This window comes from Oncorhynchus clarkii, chromosome 1 (assembly GCF_045791955.1).
Source record: "Oncorhynchus clarkii lewisi isolate Uvic-CL-2024 chromosome 1, UVic_Ocla_1.0, whole genome shotgun sequence".
NCBI classification, from domain to species: domain Eukaryota; kingdom Metazoa; phylum Chordata; class Actinopteri; order Salmoniformes; family Salmonidae; genus Oncorhynchus; species Oncorhynchus clarkii.
Window position 1 is genome coordinate 67,444,024 of NC_092147.1, and position 17,420 is coordinate 67,461,443.

A 17,420-nucleotide genomic window follows, 5' to 3' on the forward strand; every position below is an offset into this window, starting at 1 on the left:
GTACAGTTGGAACAAAAAGGATACAGATTCTGGTATGGTTTTGAGAATAACCTCTAACAACTTAAAGTAGCTATGTATTATAAAATATTGTTTGTTCTGGTAGCTTGTATACTGTAGCGTCTAACAAATCATGGTTTTTATCACCAACAACAAATAACAACATTTTGGAAAAGAAAAGTAAATCAAAAAGGACTACTGCTATTATTAAAAGGTTCCATTACCAGAATTCCTTTAAGTTCCTGAATGGCAGAATTAGAGGGTACCCTTTCTCGCTGGTAAGAGGATGAGGACAGATGGAAAGATGGGTTTGGTAAATAAGCAGCACATATTTGACACATTTATCCCAATCACTGTTTCAGCCTACAGAACCTGTTAGCATTGTAGTGTATTTCTAGACCACTCTTCGTACCACAGAGACCAGAATACAGGTTAAAACAGGGTCAAAAAATAAAAAGATGTCCACATAGTGTATAATTATTTAATTTTGCATGCAAACAGACAATTTACGCATTATAAAATAATTTGGGTAAAGTATAGGTCCTAATGGTCTCCAATTTTGAGAGAACTGTGGGCAGAGTGCTAAGTGCTACATGTTGACATGTCTTAGAGATCTCATAAGAACTTACAAAAACAAGCTCGAGCGGGAATCACATACAGCACACTGTCATCCCTGTTGGAATGTGACAATGTGTTCAAAATAGCTTTTGAAGTTTACATAGTCGTATGGACCTTATTTGTAAAATAGAGCAGTTTTTCAATTTCCTGAAGTTTCAATTATGGAGATACAAGGTTTTCTTCCGTCAGCGACGCTATGCTATTTAGAAACATACAGGCCCGTGAACATGATTTCGACAGGTCATGAAGCCTTTCACTGTGTTCCCGTTGAAAAACAGCTTTTCTCTCAGGTAAACATAATGTACAGAGCTCCATGTCGACATGGCTTAGAAGTCTTACAACGTACAAAAACAAGCTCACTTCAGTACCACATACACTATTCTTAGGACACAGGTCCATGAACATGATTGTACAGGTCATATAGCCATTTCGCCTGTAACAAGGAAAAAGAGTGCATTTATGTAGAAACTCAGCTTTTCTCTGAGCTGAAGTGGTACAATGTTGGTGACCCTTTGTGAGGTATATCCTGCATGTACCTGGACGGGCTTGGTTTTGTTGGGGGCCTGGCCCACGGGTCGGAGGTGAACCCCCCTTTTGATTCTCTGCATCATCTCATCCACAGCTTGTTGCCTGATGTCCATCTCTAGAAGTCAACACAAAAAGAGCACATATGTTATTTCTTGGATTTTGATCCATACTAAGAATAGAGTACAACTTTAGAGAGTTAATAAAAAACATTACCTCCATCCTCCTCTATTGCTGTCTATACGTTCCATGAAGGCGAGTATTGCGGGCAAACATTACGGACAACAGTTCATACAGTGGTCTTTACAAATGGCTTCGGTACTCCAACAACCATTATGTTTTTATTCCATTCAAAAAGAAAAGTTTAGCAAATTCTGCAAGAAAATACAAGTTATATGCTGCTGACAAAAGTTGGGAGATGTTTCATTTAACAGCTTGTAGAAAGAAATGTAAGAACATTGCACACTCTATGCTCCCAACAATTCAATGGGTAAACCTAATCACCTTGTAACCTTCAATTAAGATTATACAATAAAGCTATTGTTAGCTGGCACATAACTCACATTGTTATGAAAATGTTGTCCTCCAAAGTATTCCAATAAATATTCAAAGTATTAAATAATTTTTATTTTTTATTAAAACGTTGCAATTAAAATGAAAAATATCATTGATGACGGTATTCAAGCCATTCTCTTCTACCTCTAGGGGCAACCAGGTACAGTAGTGAGTGCCCAATAACAGAAAATCACTGAAAATGAAGGACTGATAACAAAACAAGGATATTTTTATGTTCAGAAAATACATTCAAATGTATCACCCACTCTAACTATTCAAGGTTTGTTTTTTGTCCATGCAAACGGATGAACGCAACTTTATTAAAGGTCCAATGCAGCCATTTTTATCTCAATATCAAATCATTTCTGGGTAACAATTAAGTACTTTACCGTGACTGTTTTCAATTAAAATGGTCAAAAAGAAACAAAAATTGCTTCTTTCAAAGAGCAATTTCTCAAGCAAGAATTTTGCTAGGACTGTCTGGGAGCGGTCTGAGTAAGGGGCCTAATTGGACGAGCCTAATGGGAGGGATATGTAACCTGAAAACTTGCTGTTATCGGCAGAGAGGTTTAAAACTGTCTTTGTTATTGGTCTATTAACTTATACTGCCTGGTAATGTCGCCAGGCAGGCACAAAAACTCCATCCCATCAAAACAGGCTGAAATTTCAGGCGGTCTTTTCAAACAGTTTTTACACTAAAAGGACATCATAATTTCCACAAATTCACAATATTATTCCAACCTCATAGTGTGGAAATATATATAATACACATAAAAATCTACTTTTTGACTGTACTGGGCCTTTAACTAACATGGCCCGTCAATGCCCAATGCATCCCCAATAAATGCTCATAAAGCACAAACTGGTGTCCTTCGACTACTCAATTATTAATGTCTACATTCCGCATACAAAAGTGACCCAACTGACCCATAGTGATTCTGGAAAATAGAAATTACTTTGAGAGCAACCTTAATTTTGGGTTAAATAATGGCCCTCAATTAAGTCGAGCTGCCATTGAATTCCACTGAGGAATTTCTACACATTGCATCGAGAAGGGGAACATTTGTGACAGAAAAATGTCTTGTATGCAGTTTTAAATGAGAAAACAATAAAACATTTTAATTTCAATTATGGATACTGCAAGAAAACCAAGGTCAAAGCACATGGTAGTCAACAGAATGCAAGATTAGACCGCGACAAGGTGATTCTACCTGAGTGCAACCTGAAATAAGAGAGAGTGGAAACTATAAACAGTTAAACTATGTGGATGGACTGAGAAACAGATGAGATTGTGGATGGGACAGGTTGTACAAAGTCTGAATGTGGATGTCTAGGTACTGTATCAATAAGAGCCATGTTAGTTTAAAACATAATAGGCACTATCCAAATAAAGTGCAACCCAAAGATCAGAGCTTCTGCTATAGTGATAGGCTCTGAAGCATTTGGGTCACAGATTCAAGTCTTCCAGACGGTATATCTTAGCTACAAATAGTGCATTCGGAAAGTATTCAGACCCCTTCCCCTTTTCCACATTTTGTTACGTTACAGCCTTCTTAAAAATTCATTAAATAATTTTCCCCCCTCATCAATCTCCACACAATACCCCATGATGACAAAGCGAAAACAGGTTTTTAGATTTTTTTGCAAAAAAAGAAAGAAAAAACAGAAATACCTTTTTTACATAAGTATTAAGACCCTTTGCTATGAGACTCAAAATTGAGCCCAGGTGCATCCTGTTTCCATTGATCATCCTTGAGATGTTTCTACAACTTGATTGGAGTCCACCTGTGGTAAATTCAATTGATTGGACATGATTTGGAAAGGCACACAGTTGACAGTGCATGTCAGAGTAAAAACAAAGTCATGAGGTCGAAGGAATTGTCCATAGAACTCCAAGACAGGATTGTGTCGAGGCACAGATCTGGGGAAGGGTATCAAAAAATGTCTGCAGCATTGAAGGTATCCAAGAACACAGTGGCTTCCATCATTCTTAAATGGAAGAAGTTTGGAATCATCAAGACTCTTCCTAGAGCTGGCTGCCTGGCCAAACTGAGCAATCGGGGGAGAAGGGAGGTGACCCAGAACCCGATGGTCACTCTGACAGAGCTCCAGAGTTCCTCTGTGGAGATGGGAGAACCTTCCAGAAGGGCACCCTCCAACAAGGACAACGACCCTAAGCACACAGCCAAGACAACAGAGGAGTGGCTTCGGGACAAGTCTCTGAATGTCCTTGAGTGGCCTAGCCAGAGGACTTGAACCCGATCAAACATCTCTGGAGAGACCTGAAAATAGCTGTGCAGCAACGCTCCCCATCCAACCTGACAGAGCTTGAGAGGATCTGCAGAGAAGAATGGGAGAAACTCCCCAAATAAGGTGTGCCAAGCTTGTAGCGTCATACCTAAGAAGACTTGAGGCTGTAATCGCTGCCAAAGGTGCTTCAACAAAGTACTAAGTAAAGGGTCTGAATACTTATGCAAATGTAATAGTTCAGTTGTTTTTTTCCCCCTCCAAATTTGCTAAATAAAAATGACAAATAACTGTTTATGCATTGTCATTATGGGTTATAGTGTGTAAATTGATGATGGGAAAAAACGATTTAATCAATTTTAGAATAAGGCTGTAACGTAACAAAATGTGGAATAAATCAAGGGGTCTGAATACTTTCCGAATGCACTGTAGTTTACATGAAAGAGGGGTGCTGTACGACGACACCCTAGAACTACTGTCCAAATGTTCAGTGTCAGCACAATAAAATAAATAGTATAAGGTCATACAGTACTTGCAGTTAAACGCTACAACCGGCTACATACCAAAGAGAGGTTATAAGCTCTTAAAATATAGATTTTAGGATTTTTTCTGTTTACTGTACCTGGCTCCTTTGCTGAGTCTTGAACCACTAATGGAATATCCCTACTGATATTTTTCTTTTTGCGAATCATCAATAGCAGTGAACTGTAAAGAAACAGAAAAGAGTGAGTTGACCTTGGACCATATATAGGGCCATATATAGGGTTTTTCCTAACCATGTGACCAGGAAGGTAGCCTGGTCCCCAGTATGACTCCTTCAAGCAGATGTAGTTCATGTAAAATGTACATTGTAAATGATTCCCATTTGTTCATATCTCACCCGAGAGGGTTGGTGAGTGGGGCTGGTGGTGGAGGAGGGGGTGGCGGGGGCGGAGGTGGAGGGGCTGGAGCAGGCGGAGGGTTAGAAAGGGCCTGGAGCTTCTTCTGCAGCTCCTCTACTGCTCATTAGGACAAATGGACAAGTAGCATCAGCATCCATTCATTAAGGGAGGTGTTAAATATATTATATTGCGAACTGAATTGGAATGGAGAATATTAACCCAAAAATGTATTCTGAACTGCTCCATGAAACACTGTTTTTGGTCCATTGCTTTTGTTAACAACTGAAGAATGTTCTGATGTACATCATCATCCATTTAGGAAAGGCTCAACATTACAAACACTTGAAATGAATGGAAATGGCTCAGAAAATGGTTAGAGAACTGCAGGTTGAGATGATTAACCTACAAATGCATTATAAAGTGCTCAAATGAAAATGTTTCTTTGCAGTCCATTGCTTCTGCTAACAAATGAAGGGGGTTCTGTGCATTTCTCTACAGTTAAAACCCAAGGTTGGCTTCAGTTGAATACATGTAGAAATCCCATTGTCAAACCATGAGAATAACATTAACCTTTTGACAAAGCCCACTCATTCCCTGCTGGGATCATGTACAGCTACTGTGTGCAGTCCTCCAATTCTGCTGATCCACTCACCAGTAAACTTGAGATCCTTGGCCTCCACCTTAGCCGTGGAACATCTCTCTTCGTGCTCCCTCTTCTCCTCTGCCAGGAGCTCTAGCTTACGTTGTAACGCCAGCACCTCCTTATGTAGCTCTGAACCCCTGAGCTGCTCCTCAATCCCCTTCATCTGTTACCGCCAAACATGACCCATTCACTCACAATCCTACAAGATATGCTCTGTACCGGGGACATTCTTACTAAATTTGAAGTGAACGTTAGGAAATAAAGAGTATGATTTTACAAGACAAACAATGGTTCTTCACTACAGACAGAAAGATGTTGAGGCAAAAATAGTGATGTGATGCTGCTTTAAAAAACACATACGCACACTGACACAAAACAACGGAACAAATTGTAAGCTGCTCAGAGCCTGCACCACAAAAAGCTCCTGTGGTGATAATTGCTGATAAGTAGCTTTGGATAGGTGCCAGTCCCCCCCAAAATTCTCTGCTCCTCAAATAATGTGTTAATTGTTCTTTAAATGGAGGGTATGGCTCACCTCCGCCCTAGACCAGGAGAGATCAGTGATCCCACTCTTTCCTAATTGTTTTCACCCATCCAAATCCTGCTGAGAGTGAATGGTGTCTCTGATACTCCTTATCAGTATAGACACAGAAAGTCACTGCCCAAAGTGCTCCATGTGACCATTGTCATTCAAAAGGACATCTCACAGTTTAATTGATGAGCTAATTGACTTTGTCTTTTTCAGATACACATTCATATTTTTTCCACATGCAAAACTGGAGTAGATTTTTTTCAGATGAGGTCATATTTTGTAATAAAAACAAATGCAATATTTGACTATGAGGGAAAAAACATCTTGGCTGACATTAGATTCTAGACACAATTTTCATCACACTGTGTTGTGTTGTGACGCATTGTGTTGTTGGTGATGTGGTGTTAATGTTGATGTGTGACCTGTTGTTGGTGCACCAGCCTCTGGCTCTCCAGGGCCTGGGTGAGCCTGGTGACATCAGTGAGGGCTGCCTGCAGGGCCTCACTGGGTGATGAGCTCTTTAGGAGAATCTGACTCTGTCTGTTCAGCTTCTTCTGCTCAACCAGCATCTGCATGGGAGGAGGATTTACACAAGGGACAGAAGCTGTCTTAAGTGTTAACAGTGTTGATACATTACAGCATGTGAAATTTGTAACACCTCAAGGGAAAATAAGTATAATCCAGCCTGTTTTAGCAGTAAATTAACCATACCTGTAGTTTTAGTGTAATAAACAAATATTTGAGTATACCGATAAAAGCACCTAAGCATGTATAGAAACCAGTGAGGCTATTCAAAATGTGTGTTTGCAGAGAGGGGGTATATTGAGGTCTCATTATGCAGCATGCATAGGGTGGTCATTCATTTAGTTACATGTGTTCTCAAAAATGATCTCTGGTGATAACACATAATGAATAGAGTGTTCCTGAATACTGATTAGATTGCAAGGGGGAAGAGTACTAATCTGGACACCATATAGAACATACATGTCATACAATCATGTGGCACTTCTAAGATATCCATGCCACTTCTTAAACACAGCGGCATCACATATTCTAAAAACAGTATACCATTGGATACTGGTGTCCAATGTTACAGCTCAAATTCATAATTCATATGGGGAACGATTCTGACCCGAGTTAAGCGTGCGTAAATGGAACGTAATTCCCTTTTTATGCACTTTTCTCTCTATACGTATTCTGACCTTGAATTTAAGCATGAGAATAGCGTGCTATTCATCCGCTATTCGTTTGGGGTGGAGATGGAATAAATGAAGGTGAGGCTGAGGTGTGTCTACAGATGCGTCTTATTCTGAGTTTGGCTTAATTCCATCATAATTCCATCAACTTTACGTGCGAGGAAACCATGAATAAGGTCTCGATAAACCTCTACTTTCTTTTCATGATGGAAATAACAGCATTCTCCATGCACTGTAATTTATAAATTGATAAGCTATTAATAAGAGCTAGGTAAATGAGTAATCCGTTTGGAGAAGGGATTGTAAATACACACAGCAATTGTTTTAGATGACCTTTCCTTATAATCCATGGAGATGATCTGAAACCAGTCATATGGAAGCAAACTGAAAATCATATCACATGACATGTATCACGCCCCATTTTCCACAGTGAAGTAGGCTATTCAGAATTGTAATTGTGTGCCCTCCTAATTTGCTGAAATAATTGTGTGCACCCATAATTTGTGGGTAAACTTTTGAGGCTACTGTAGGGCTATACCTGCGGAGTTGATGTACTGTACAGTGGGGCAAAAAAGTATTTAGTCAGTCACCAATTGTGCAAGTTCTCACACTTAAAAAGATGAGAGAGGCCTGTAATTTTCATCATATGTACACTTCAACTATGACAGACAAAATCAGAAGAAAAATCCAGAAAATCACATTGTAGGATTTGTAATTAATTTATTTTCAAATTATGGTGGAAAATAAGTATTTGGTCAATAACAAAAGTTTATCTCAATACTTTGTTATATACCCTTTGTTGGCAATGACAGAGGTCAAACGTTTTCTGTAAGTCTTCACAAGGTTTTCACACACTGTTGCTGGTATTTTGGCCCATTCCTCCATGCAGATCTCCTCTAGAGCAGTGATGTTTTGGGGCTGTTGCTGGGCAACACAGACTTTCAACTCCCTCCAAAGATTTTCTATGGGGTTGAGATCTGGAGACTGGCTAGGCCACTCCAGGACCTTGAAATGCTTCTTACGAAGCCACTCCTTTGTTGCCCGGGCGATGTGTTTGGGATCATTGTCATACTGAAAGACCCAGCCACGTTTCATCTTCAATGCCCTTGCTGATGGAAGGAGGTTTTCACTCAAAATCTCACGATACATGGCCCCATTCATTCTTTCCTTTACACGGATCAGTCGTCCTGGTCCCTTTGCAGAAAAACAGCCCCAAAGCATGATGTTTCCACCCCATGCTTCACAGTAGGTATGGTGTTCTTTGGATGCAACTCAGCATTCTTTGTCCTCCAAACACGACGAGTTGAGTTTTTACCAAAAAGTTATATTTTGATTTCATCTGACCATATGACATTCTCCCAATCTTCTTCTGGATCATCCAAATGCTCTCTAGCAAACTTCAGACGGGTCTGGACATGTACTGGCTTAAGCAGGGGCACACGTCTGGCACTGCAGGATTTGAGTGTGTTACTGAGTGTGTTACTGATAGTAGGCTTTGTTACTTTGGTCCCAGCTCTCTGCAGGTCATTCACTAGGTCCCCCCGTGTGGTTCTGGGATTTTTGCTCACCGTTCTTGTGATCATTTTGACCCCACGGGGTGAGATCTTGCGTGGAGCCCCAGATCGAGGGAGATTATCAGTGGTCTTGTATGTCTTCCATTTCCTAATAATTGCTCCCACAGTTGATTTCTTCAAACCAAGCTGCTTACCTACTGCAGATTCAGTCTTCCCAGCCTGGTGCAGGTCTACCATTTTGTTTCTGGTGTCCTTTGACAGCTCTTTGGTCTTGGCCATAGTAGAGTTTGGAGTGTGACTGTTTGAGGTTGTGGACAGGTGTCTTTTATACTGATAACAAGTTCAAACAGGTGCCATTAATACAGGTAACGAGTGGAGGACAGAGGAGCCTCTTAAAGAAGAAGTTACAGGTCTGTGAGAGCCAGAAATCTTGCTTGTTTGTAAGTGACCAAATACTTATTTTCCACCATAATTTGCAAATAAATTCATTAAAAATCCTACAATTAGATTTTCTGGATTTTTTTCCTCTAATTTTGTCTGTCATAGTTGAAGTGTAACTATGATGAAAATTACAGGCCTCTCTCATCTTTTTAAGTGGGAGAACTTGCACAATTGGTGGCTGACTAAATACTTTTTTGCCCCACTGTATGTGCTTTAGAATGTTTTAATTATATGCCTGGCCCTTTCTCAGTTATATTTTACAATTTGTATCATATTAAATATTAGCCACTATCGGGAGCCACCGTAAGTTATACCCACATAATTATAACTGTCACTTTAGTGTTAGTGTTCTTCAATTTGTAGCTTACATTTTGCATCATTCCATTCCATTTCGTATACCTTTCTTTCCTCCATCACGTCTGTGTAGTTGTCCCTGCTTTCCTCTGTCACGTCTGTGTAGTTGTCCCTGCTTTCCTGTCACGTCTGTGTAGTTGTCCTCCCTTTCCTCTGTCCCGTCTGTGTAGTTGTCCTCCCTTTCCTCTGTCACGTCTGTATATTTGTCCCTGCTTTCCTCTGTCACGTCTGTGTAGTTGTCCCTGCTTTCCTCTGTCCCGTCTGTGTAGTTGTCCTCCCTTTCCTCTGTCACATCTGTATAGTTGTCCCTACTTTCCTCTGTCACGTCTGTGTAGTTGTCCCTGCTTTACTCTGTCCCGTCTGTGTAGTTGTCCTCCCTTTCCTCTGTCACGTCTGTATAGTTGTCCCTGCTTTCCTCTGTCACGTCTGTGTAGTTGTCCCTGCTCTCCTCTGTCACGTCTGTGTAGTTGTCCCTGCTTTCCTCTGACGTCTGTGTAGTTGTCCCTGCTTTCCTCTGTCACGTCTGTATAGTTGTCCCTGCTTTCCTCTGTCACGTCTGTGTAGTTGTCCCTGCTTTCCTCTGTCACGTCTGTGTAGTTGTCCCTGCTTTCCTCTGTCACGTCTGTGTAGTTGTCCCTGCTTTCCTCTGTCACGTCTGTATAGTTGTCCCTGCTTTCCTCTGTCACGTCTGTGTAGTTGTCCCTGCTTTCCTCTGTCACATCTGTGTAGTTGTCCCTGCTTTCCTCTGATGTCTGTGTAGTTGTCCCTGCTTTCCTCTGTCACGTCTGTATAGTTGTCCCTGCTTTCCTCTGTCACATCTGTGTAGTTGTCCCTGCTTTCCTCTGACGTCTGTGTAGTTGTCCCTGCTTTCCTCTGTCACGTCTGTGTAGTTGTCCCTGCTTTCCTCTGTCACGTCTGTGTAGTTGTCCCTGCTTTCCTCTGTCACATCTGTGTAGTTGTCCCTGCTTTCCTCTGACGTCTGTGTAGTTGTCCCTGCTTTCCCCTGTCACATCTGTGTAGTTGTCCCTGCTTTCCTCTGTCACGTCTCTGTAGTTGTCCCTGCTTTCCTCTGTCACGTCTGTGCAGTTGTCCCTGCTTTCCTTTGTCACGTCTGTGCAGCTGTCCCTGCTTTCCTCTGTCACGTCTGTGTAGTTGTCCCTGCTTTCCTCTGTCACGTCTGTGTAGTTGTCCCTGCTTTCCTCTGTCCCGTCTGTGTAGTTGTCCTCCCTTTCCTCTGTCACGTCTGTATAGTTGTCCCTGCTTTCCTCTGTCACGTCTGTGTAGTTGTCCCGGCTTTACTCTGTCCCGTCTGTGTAGTTGTTCTCCCTTTCCTCTGTCACGTCTGTATAGTTGTCCCTGCTTTCCTCTGTCACGTCTGTGTAGTTGTCCCTGCTTTCCTCTGTCACGTCTGTATAGTTGTCCCTGCTTTCCTCTGTCACGTCTGTGTAGTTGTCCCTGCTTTCCTATGTCACGACTGTGTAGTTGTCCCTGCTTTCCTCTGTCACGTCTGTGTAGTTGTCCCTGCTTTCCTCTGTCACGTCTGTATAGTTGTCCCTGCTTTCCTCTGTCACGTCTGTGTAGTTGTCCCTGCTTTCCTCTGTCACGTATGTGTAGTTGTCCCTGCTTTCCTCTGACGTCTGTGTAGTTGTCCCTGCTTTCCTCTGTCACGTCTGTATAGTTGTCCCTGCTTTCCTCTGTCACGTCTGTGTAGTTGTCCCTGCTTTCCTATGTCACGTCTGTGTAGTTGTCCCTGCTTTCCTCTGTCACGTCTGTGTAGTTGTCCCTGCTTTCCTCTGTCACATCTGTGTAGTTGTCCCTGCTTTCCTCTGTCACGTCTGTGTAGTTGTCCCTGCTTTCCTCTGTCACGTCTGTGTAGTTGTCCCTGCTTTCCTCTGTCACATCTGTGTAGTTGTCCCTGCTTTCCTCTGTCACGTCTGTGTAGTTGTCCCTGCTTTCCTCTGTCACGTCTGTGTAGTTGTCCCTGCTTTCCTCTGACGTCTGTGTAGTCGTCTCTGCTTTCCTCTGACGTCTGTGTAGTCGTCTCTGCTTTCCTCTGACGTCTGTGTAGTTGTCCCTGCTTTCCTCTGTCACGTCTGTGTAGTTGTCCCTGCTTTCCTCTGTCACGTCTGTGCAGTTGTCCCTGCTTTCCTTTGTCACGTCTGTGCAGCTGTCCCTGCTTTCCTCTGTCACGTCTGTGTAGTTGTCCCTGCTTTCCTCTGTCACGTCTGTGTAGTTGTCCCTGCTTTCCTCTGACGTCTGTGTAGTTGTCTCTGCTTTCCTCTGACGTCTGTGTAGTTGTCCCTGCTTTCCTCTGACGTCTGTGTTGTTGTCCCTGCTTTCCTCTGTCACGTCTGTGTAGTTGTCCCTGCTTTCCTCTGTCACATCTGTGTAGTTGTCCCTGCTTTCCTCTGTCCCGTCTGTGTAGTTGTCCTCCCTTTCCTCTGTCACGTCTGTATAGTTGTCCCTGCTTTCCTCTGTCACGTCTGTGTAGTTGTCCCTGCTTTACTCTGTCCCGTCTGTGTAGTTGTCCTCCCTTTCCTCTGTCACGTCTGTATAGTTGTCCCTGCTTTCCTCTGTCACGTCTGTGTAGTTGTCCCTGCTTTCCTCTGTCACGTCTGTGTAGTTGTCCCTGCTTTCCTCTGACGTCTGTGTAGTTGTCCCTGCTTTCCTCTGTCACGTCTGTATGTTGTCCCTGCTTTCCTCTGTCACGTCTGTGTAGTTGTCCCTGCTTTCCTATGTCACGTCTGTGTAGTTGTCCCTGCTTTCCTCTGTCACGTCTGTGTAGTTGTCCCTGCTTTCCTCTGTCACGTCTGTATAGTTGTCCCTGCTTTCCTCTGTCACGTCTGTGTAGTTGTCCCTGCTTTCCTCTGTCACGTATGTGTAGTTGTCCCTGCTTTCCTCTGACGTCTGTGTAGTTGTCCCTGCTTTCCTCTGTCACGTCTGTATAGTTGTCCCTGCTTTCCTCTGTCACGTCTGTGTAGTTGTCCCTGCTTTCCTATGTCACGTCTGTGTAGTTGTCCCTGCTTTCCTCTGTCACGTCTGTGTAGTTGTCCCTGCTTTCCTATGTCACGTCTGTGTAGTTGTCCCTGCTTTCCTCTGTCACGTCTGTGTAGTTGTCCCTGCTTTCCTCTGTCACGTCTGTATAGTTGTCCTTGCTTTCCTCTGTCACGTCTGTGTAGTTGTCCCTGCTTTCCTCTGTCACGTCTGTGTAGTTGTCCCTGCCTTCCTCTGACGTCTGTGTAGTTGTCCCTGCTTTCCTCTGTCACGTCTGTATAGTTGTCCCTGCTTTCCTCTGTCACGTCTGTGTAGTTGTCCCTGCTTTCCTATGTCACGTCTGTGTAGTTGTCCCTGCTTTCCTCTGTCACGTCTGTGTAGTTGTCCCTGCTTTCCTCTGTCACATCTGTGTAGTTGTCCCTGCTTTCCTCTGATGTCTGTGAAGTTGTCCCTGCTTTCCTCTGACGTCTGTGTAGTTGTCCATGCTTTCCTCTGTCACGTCTGTGTAGTTGTCCCTGCTTTCCTCTGTCACATCTGTGTAGTTGTCCCTGCTTTCCTCTGTCACATCTGTGTAGTTGTCCCTGCTTTCCTCTGACGTCTGTGTAGTTGTCCCTGCTTTCCCCTGTCACATCTGTGTAGTTGTCCCTGCTTTCCTCTGTCACGTCTCTGTAGTTGTCCCTGCTTTCCTCTGTCACGTCTGTGCAGTTGTCCCTGCTTTCCTTTGTCACGTCTGTGCAGCTGTCCCTGCTTTCCTTTGTCACGTCTGTATAGCTGTCCCTGCTTTCCTTTGTCACGTCTGTATAGTTGTCCCTGCTTTCCTCTGTCACATCTGTGTAGTTGTCCCTGCTTTCCTCTGACGTCTGTGTAGTTGTCCCTGCTTTCCCCTGTCACATCTGTGTAGTTGTCCCTGCTTTCCTCTGTCACGTCTCTGTAGTTGTCCCTGCTTTCCTCTGTCACGTCTGTGCAGTTGTCCCTGCTTTCCTTTGTCACGTCTGTGCAGCTGTCCCTGCTTTCCTTTGTCACGTCTGTATAGTTGTCCCTGCTTTCCTCTGTCACATCTGTGTAGTTGTCCCTGCTTTCCTCTGACGTCTGTGTAGTTGTCCCTGCTTTCCCCTGTCACATCTGTGTAGTTGTCCCTGCTTTCCTCTGTCACGTCTCTGTAGTTGTCCCTGCTTTCCTCTGTCACGTCTGTGCAGTTGTCCCTGCTTTCCTCTGTCACGTCTGTGCAGTTGTCCCTGCTTTCCTTTGTCACGTCTGTGCAGCTGTCCCTGCCCTGCTTTCCTCTTTCCTCTGTCACGTCTGTGTAGTTGTCCCTGCTTTCCTCTGTCACGTCTGTGTAGTTGTCCCTGCTTTCCTCTGACGTCTGTGTAGTTGTCTCTGCTTTCCTCTGACGTCTGTGTTGTTGTCCCTGCTTTCCTCTGTCACGTCTGTGTAGTTGTCCCTGCTTTCCTCTGTCACATCTGTGTAGTTGTCCCTGCTTTCCTCTGTCCCGTCTGTGTAGTTGTCCTCCCTTTCCTCTGTCACGTCTGTATAGTTGTCCCTGCTTTCCTCTGTCACGTCTGTGTAGTTGTCCCTGCTTTACTCTGTCCCGTCTGTGTAGTTGTCCTCCCTTTCCTCTGTCACGTCTGTATAGTTGTCCCTGCTTTCCTCTGTCACGTCTGTGTAGTTGTCCCTGCTTTCCTCTGTCACGTCTGTGTAGTTGTCCCTGCTTTCCTCTGACGTCTGTGTAGTTGTCCCTGCTTTCCTCTGTCACGTCTGTATGTTGTCCCTGCTTTCCTCTGTCACGTCTGTGTAGTTGTCCCTGCTTTCCTATGTCACGTCTGTGTAGTTGTCCCTGCTTTCCTCTGTCACGTCTGTGTAGTTGTCCCTGCTTTCCTCTGTCACGTCTGTATAGTTGTCCCTGCTTTCCTCTGTCACGTCTGTGTAGTTGTCCCTGCTTTCCTCTGTCACGTATGTGTAGTTGTCCCTGCTTTCCTCTGACGTCTGTGTAGTTGTCCCTGCTTTCCTCTGTCACGTCTGTATAGTTGTCCCTGCTTTCCTCTGTCACGTCTGTGTAGTTGTCCCTGCTTTCCTATGTCACGTCTGTGTAGTTGTCCCTGCTTTCCTCTGCTTTCACGTCTGTGTAGTTGTCCCTGCTTTCCTATGTCACGTCTGTGTAGTTGTCCCTGCTTTCCTCTGTCACGTCTGTGTAGTTGTCCCTGCTTTCCTCTGTCACGTCTGTATAGTTGTCCTTGCTTTCCTCTGTCACGTCTGTGTAGTTGTCCCTGCTTTCCTCTGTCACGTCTGTGTAGTTGTCCCTGCCTTCCTCTGACGTCTGTGTAGTTGTCCCTGCTTTCCTCTGTCACGTCTGTATAGTTGTCCCTGCTTTCCTCTGTCACGTCTGTGTAGTTGTCCCTGCTTTCCTATGTCACGTCTGTGTAGTTGTCCCTGCTTTCCTCTGTCACGTCTGTGTAGTTGTCCCTGCTTTCCTCTGTCACATCTGTGTAGTTGTCCCTGCTTTCCTCTGATGTCTGTGAAGTTGTCCCTGCTTTCCTCTGACGTCTGTGTAGTTGTCCATGCTTTCCTCTGTCACGTCTGTGTAGTTGTCCCTGCTTTCCTCTGTCACATCTGTGTAGTTGTCCCTGCTTTCCTCTGTCACATCTGTGTAGTTGTCCCTGCTTTCCTCTGACGTCTGTGTAGTTGTCCCTGCTTTCCCCTGTCACATCTGTGTAGTTGTCCCTGCTTTCCTCTGTCACGTCTCTGTAGTTGTCCCTGCTTTCCTCTGTCACGTCTGTGCAGTTGTCCCTGCTTTCCTTTGTCACGTCTGTGCAGCTGTCCCTGCTTTCCTTTGTCACGTCTGTATAGCTGTCCCTGCTTTCCTTTGTCACGTCTGTATAGTTGTCCCTGCTTTCCTCTGTCACATCTGTGTAGTTGTCCCTGCTTTCCTCTGACGTCTGTGTAGTTGTCCCTGCTTTCCCCTGTCACATCTGTGTAGTTGTCCCTGCTTTCCTCTGTCACGTCTCTGTAGTTGTCCCTGCTTTCCTCTGTCACGTCTGTGCAGTTGTCCCTGCTTTCCTTTGTCACGTCTGTGCAGCTGTCCCTGCTTTCCTTTGTCACGTCTGTATAGTTGTCCCTGCTTTCCTCTGTCACATCTGTGTAGTTGTCCCTGCTTTCCTCTGACGTCTGTGTAGTTGTCCCTGCTTTCCCCTGTCACATCTGTGTAGTTGTCCCTGCTTTCCTCTGTCACGTCTCTGTAGTTGTCCCTGCTTTCCTCTGTCACGTCTGTGCAGTTGTCCCTGCTTTCCTCTGTCACGTCTGTGCAGTTGTCCCTGCTTTCCTTTGTCACGTCTGTGCAGCTGTCCCTGCTTTCCTCTGTCACGTCTGTGTAGTTGTCCCTGCTTTCCTCTGTCACGTCTGTGTAGTTGTCCCTGCTTTCCTCTGACGTCTGTGTAGTTGTCTCTGCTTTCCTCTGACGTCTGTGTAGTTATCCCTGCTTTCCTCTGACGTCTGTGTTGTTGTCCCTGCTTTCCTCTGTCACGTCTGTGTAGTTGTCCCTGCTTTCCTCTGTCACATCTGTGTAGTTGTCCCTGCTTTCCTCTGTCCCGTCTGTGTAGTTGTCCTCCCTTTCCTCTGTCACGTCTGTATAGTTGTCCCTGCTTTCCTCTGTCACGTCTGTGTAGTTGTCCCTGCTTTACTCTGTCCCGTCTGTGTAGTTGTCCTCCCTTTCCTCTGTCACGTCTGTATAGTTGTCCCTGCTTTCCTCTGTCACGTCTGTGTAGTTGTCCCTGCTTTCCTCTGTCACGTCTGTGTAGTTGTCCCTGCTTTCCTCTGACGTCTGTGTAGTTGTCCCTGCTTTCCTCTGTCACGTCTGTATAGTTGTCCCTGCTTTCCTCTGTCACGTCTGTGTAGTTGTCCCTGCTTTCCTCTGTCACGTCTGTGTAGTTGTCCCTGCTTTCCTCTGTCACGTCTGTATAGTTGTCCCTGCTTTCCTCTGTCACGTCTGTGTAGTTGTCCCTGCTTTCCTCTGTCACGTATGTGTAGTTGTCCCTGCTTTCCTCTGACGTCTGTGTAGTTGTCCCTGCTTTCCTCTGTCACGTCTGTATAGTTGTCCCTGCTATCCTCTGTCACGTCTGTGTAGTTGTCCCTGCTTTCCTATGTCACGTCTGTGTAGTTGTCCCTGCTTTCCTCTGTCACGTCTGTGTAGTTGTCCCTGCTTTCCTCTGTCACATCTGTGTAGTTGTCCCTGCTTTCCTCTGATGTCTGTGTAGTTGTCCCTGCTTTCCTCTGACGTCTGTGTAGTTGTCCATGCATTCCTCTGTCACGTCTGTGTAGTTGTCCCTGCTTTCCTCTGTCACGTCTGTGTAGTTGTCCCTGCTTTCCTCTGTCACATCTCTGTAGTTGTCCCTGCTTTCCTCTGTCACGTCTGTGCAGTTGTCCCTGCTTTCCTTTGTCACGTCTGTGCAGTTGTCCCTGCTTTCCTCTGTCACGTCTGTGTAGTTGTCCCTGCTTTCCTCTGTCACGTCTGTGTAGTTGTCCCTGCTTTCCTCTGTCACATCTGTGTAGTTGTCCCTGCTTTCCTCTGTCACGTCTGTGTAGTTTCCCTGCTTTCCTCTGTCACGTCTGTGCAGTTGTCCCTGCTTTCCTTTGTCACGTCTGTGCAGCTGTCCCTGCTTTCCTTTGTCACGTCTGTATAGTTGTCCCTGCTTTCCTCTGTCACATCTGTGTAGTTGTCCCTGCTTTCCTCTGACGTCTGTGTAGTTGTCCCTGCTTTCCCCTGTCACATCTGTGTAGTTGTCCCTGCTTTCCTCTGTCACGTCTCTGTAGTTGTCCCTGCTTTCCCCTGTCACGTCTGTGCAGTTGTCCCTGCTTTCCTTTGTCACGTCTGTGCAGCTGTCCCTGCTTTCCTCTGTCACGTCTGTGTAGTTGTCCCTGCTTTCCTCTGTC

At 44.8% G+C, this 17,420-nt stretch overlaps 1 protein-coding gene across 2 annotated transcripts in view; it reads right to left on the reverse strand.

The window, feature by feature from the left end:
• Nucleotides 1-17,420, reverse strand: part of LOC139416985 (shootin 1) — a 74,985-nt gene that overhangs the window by 5,678 nt on the left and 51,887 nt on the right. For both annotated transcript variants that reach the window (XM_071166223.1, XM_071166226.1), the window contains 6 exons: nucleotides 6,421-6,567; nucleotides 5,476-5,629; nucleotides 4,823-4,940; nucleotides 4,565-4,647; nucleotides 1,152-1,258; nucleotides 222-272 (listed from right to left, as the gene is read on the reverse strand). In XM_071166223.1, the coding sequence (XP_071022324.1) occupies nucleotides 222-272; nucleotides 1,152-1,258; nucleotides 4,565-4,647; nucleotides 4,823-4,940; nucleotides 5,476-5,629; nucleotides 6,421-6,567 (660 nt within the window). The remainder of the gene's footprint in view (nucleotides 1-221; nucleotides 273-1,151; nucleotides 1,259-4,564; nucleotides 4,648-4,822; nucleotides 4,941-5,475; nucleotides 5,630-6,420; nucleotides 6,568-17,420) is intronic.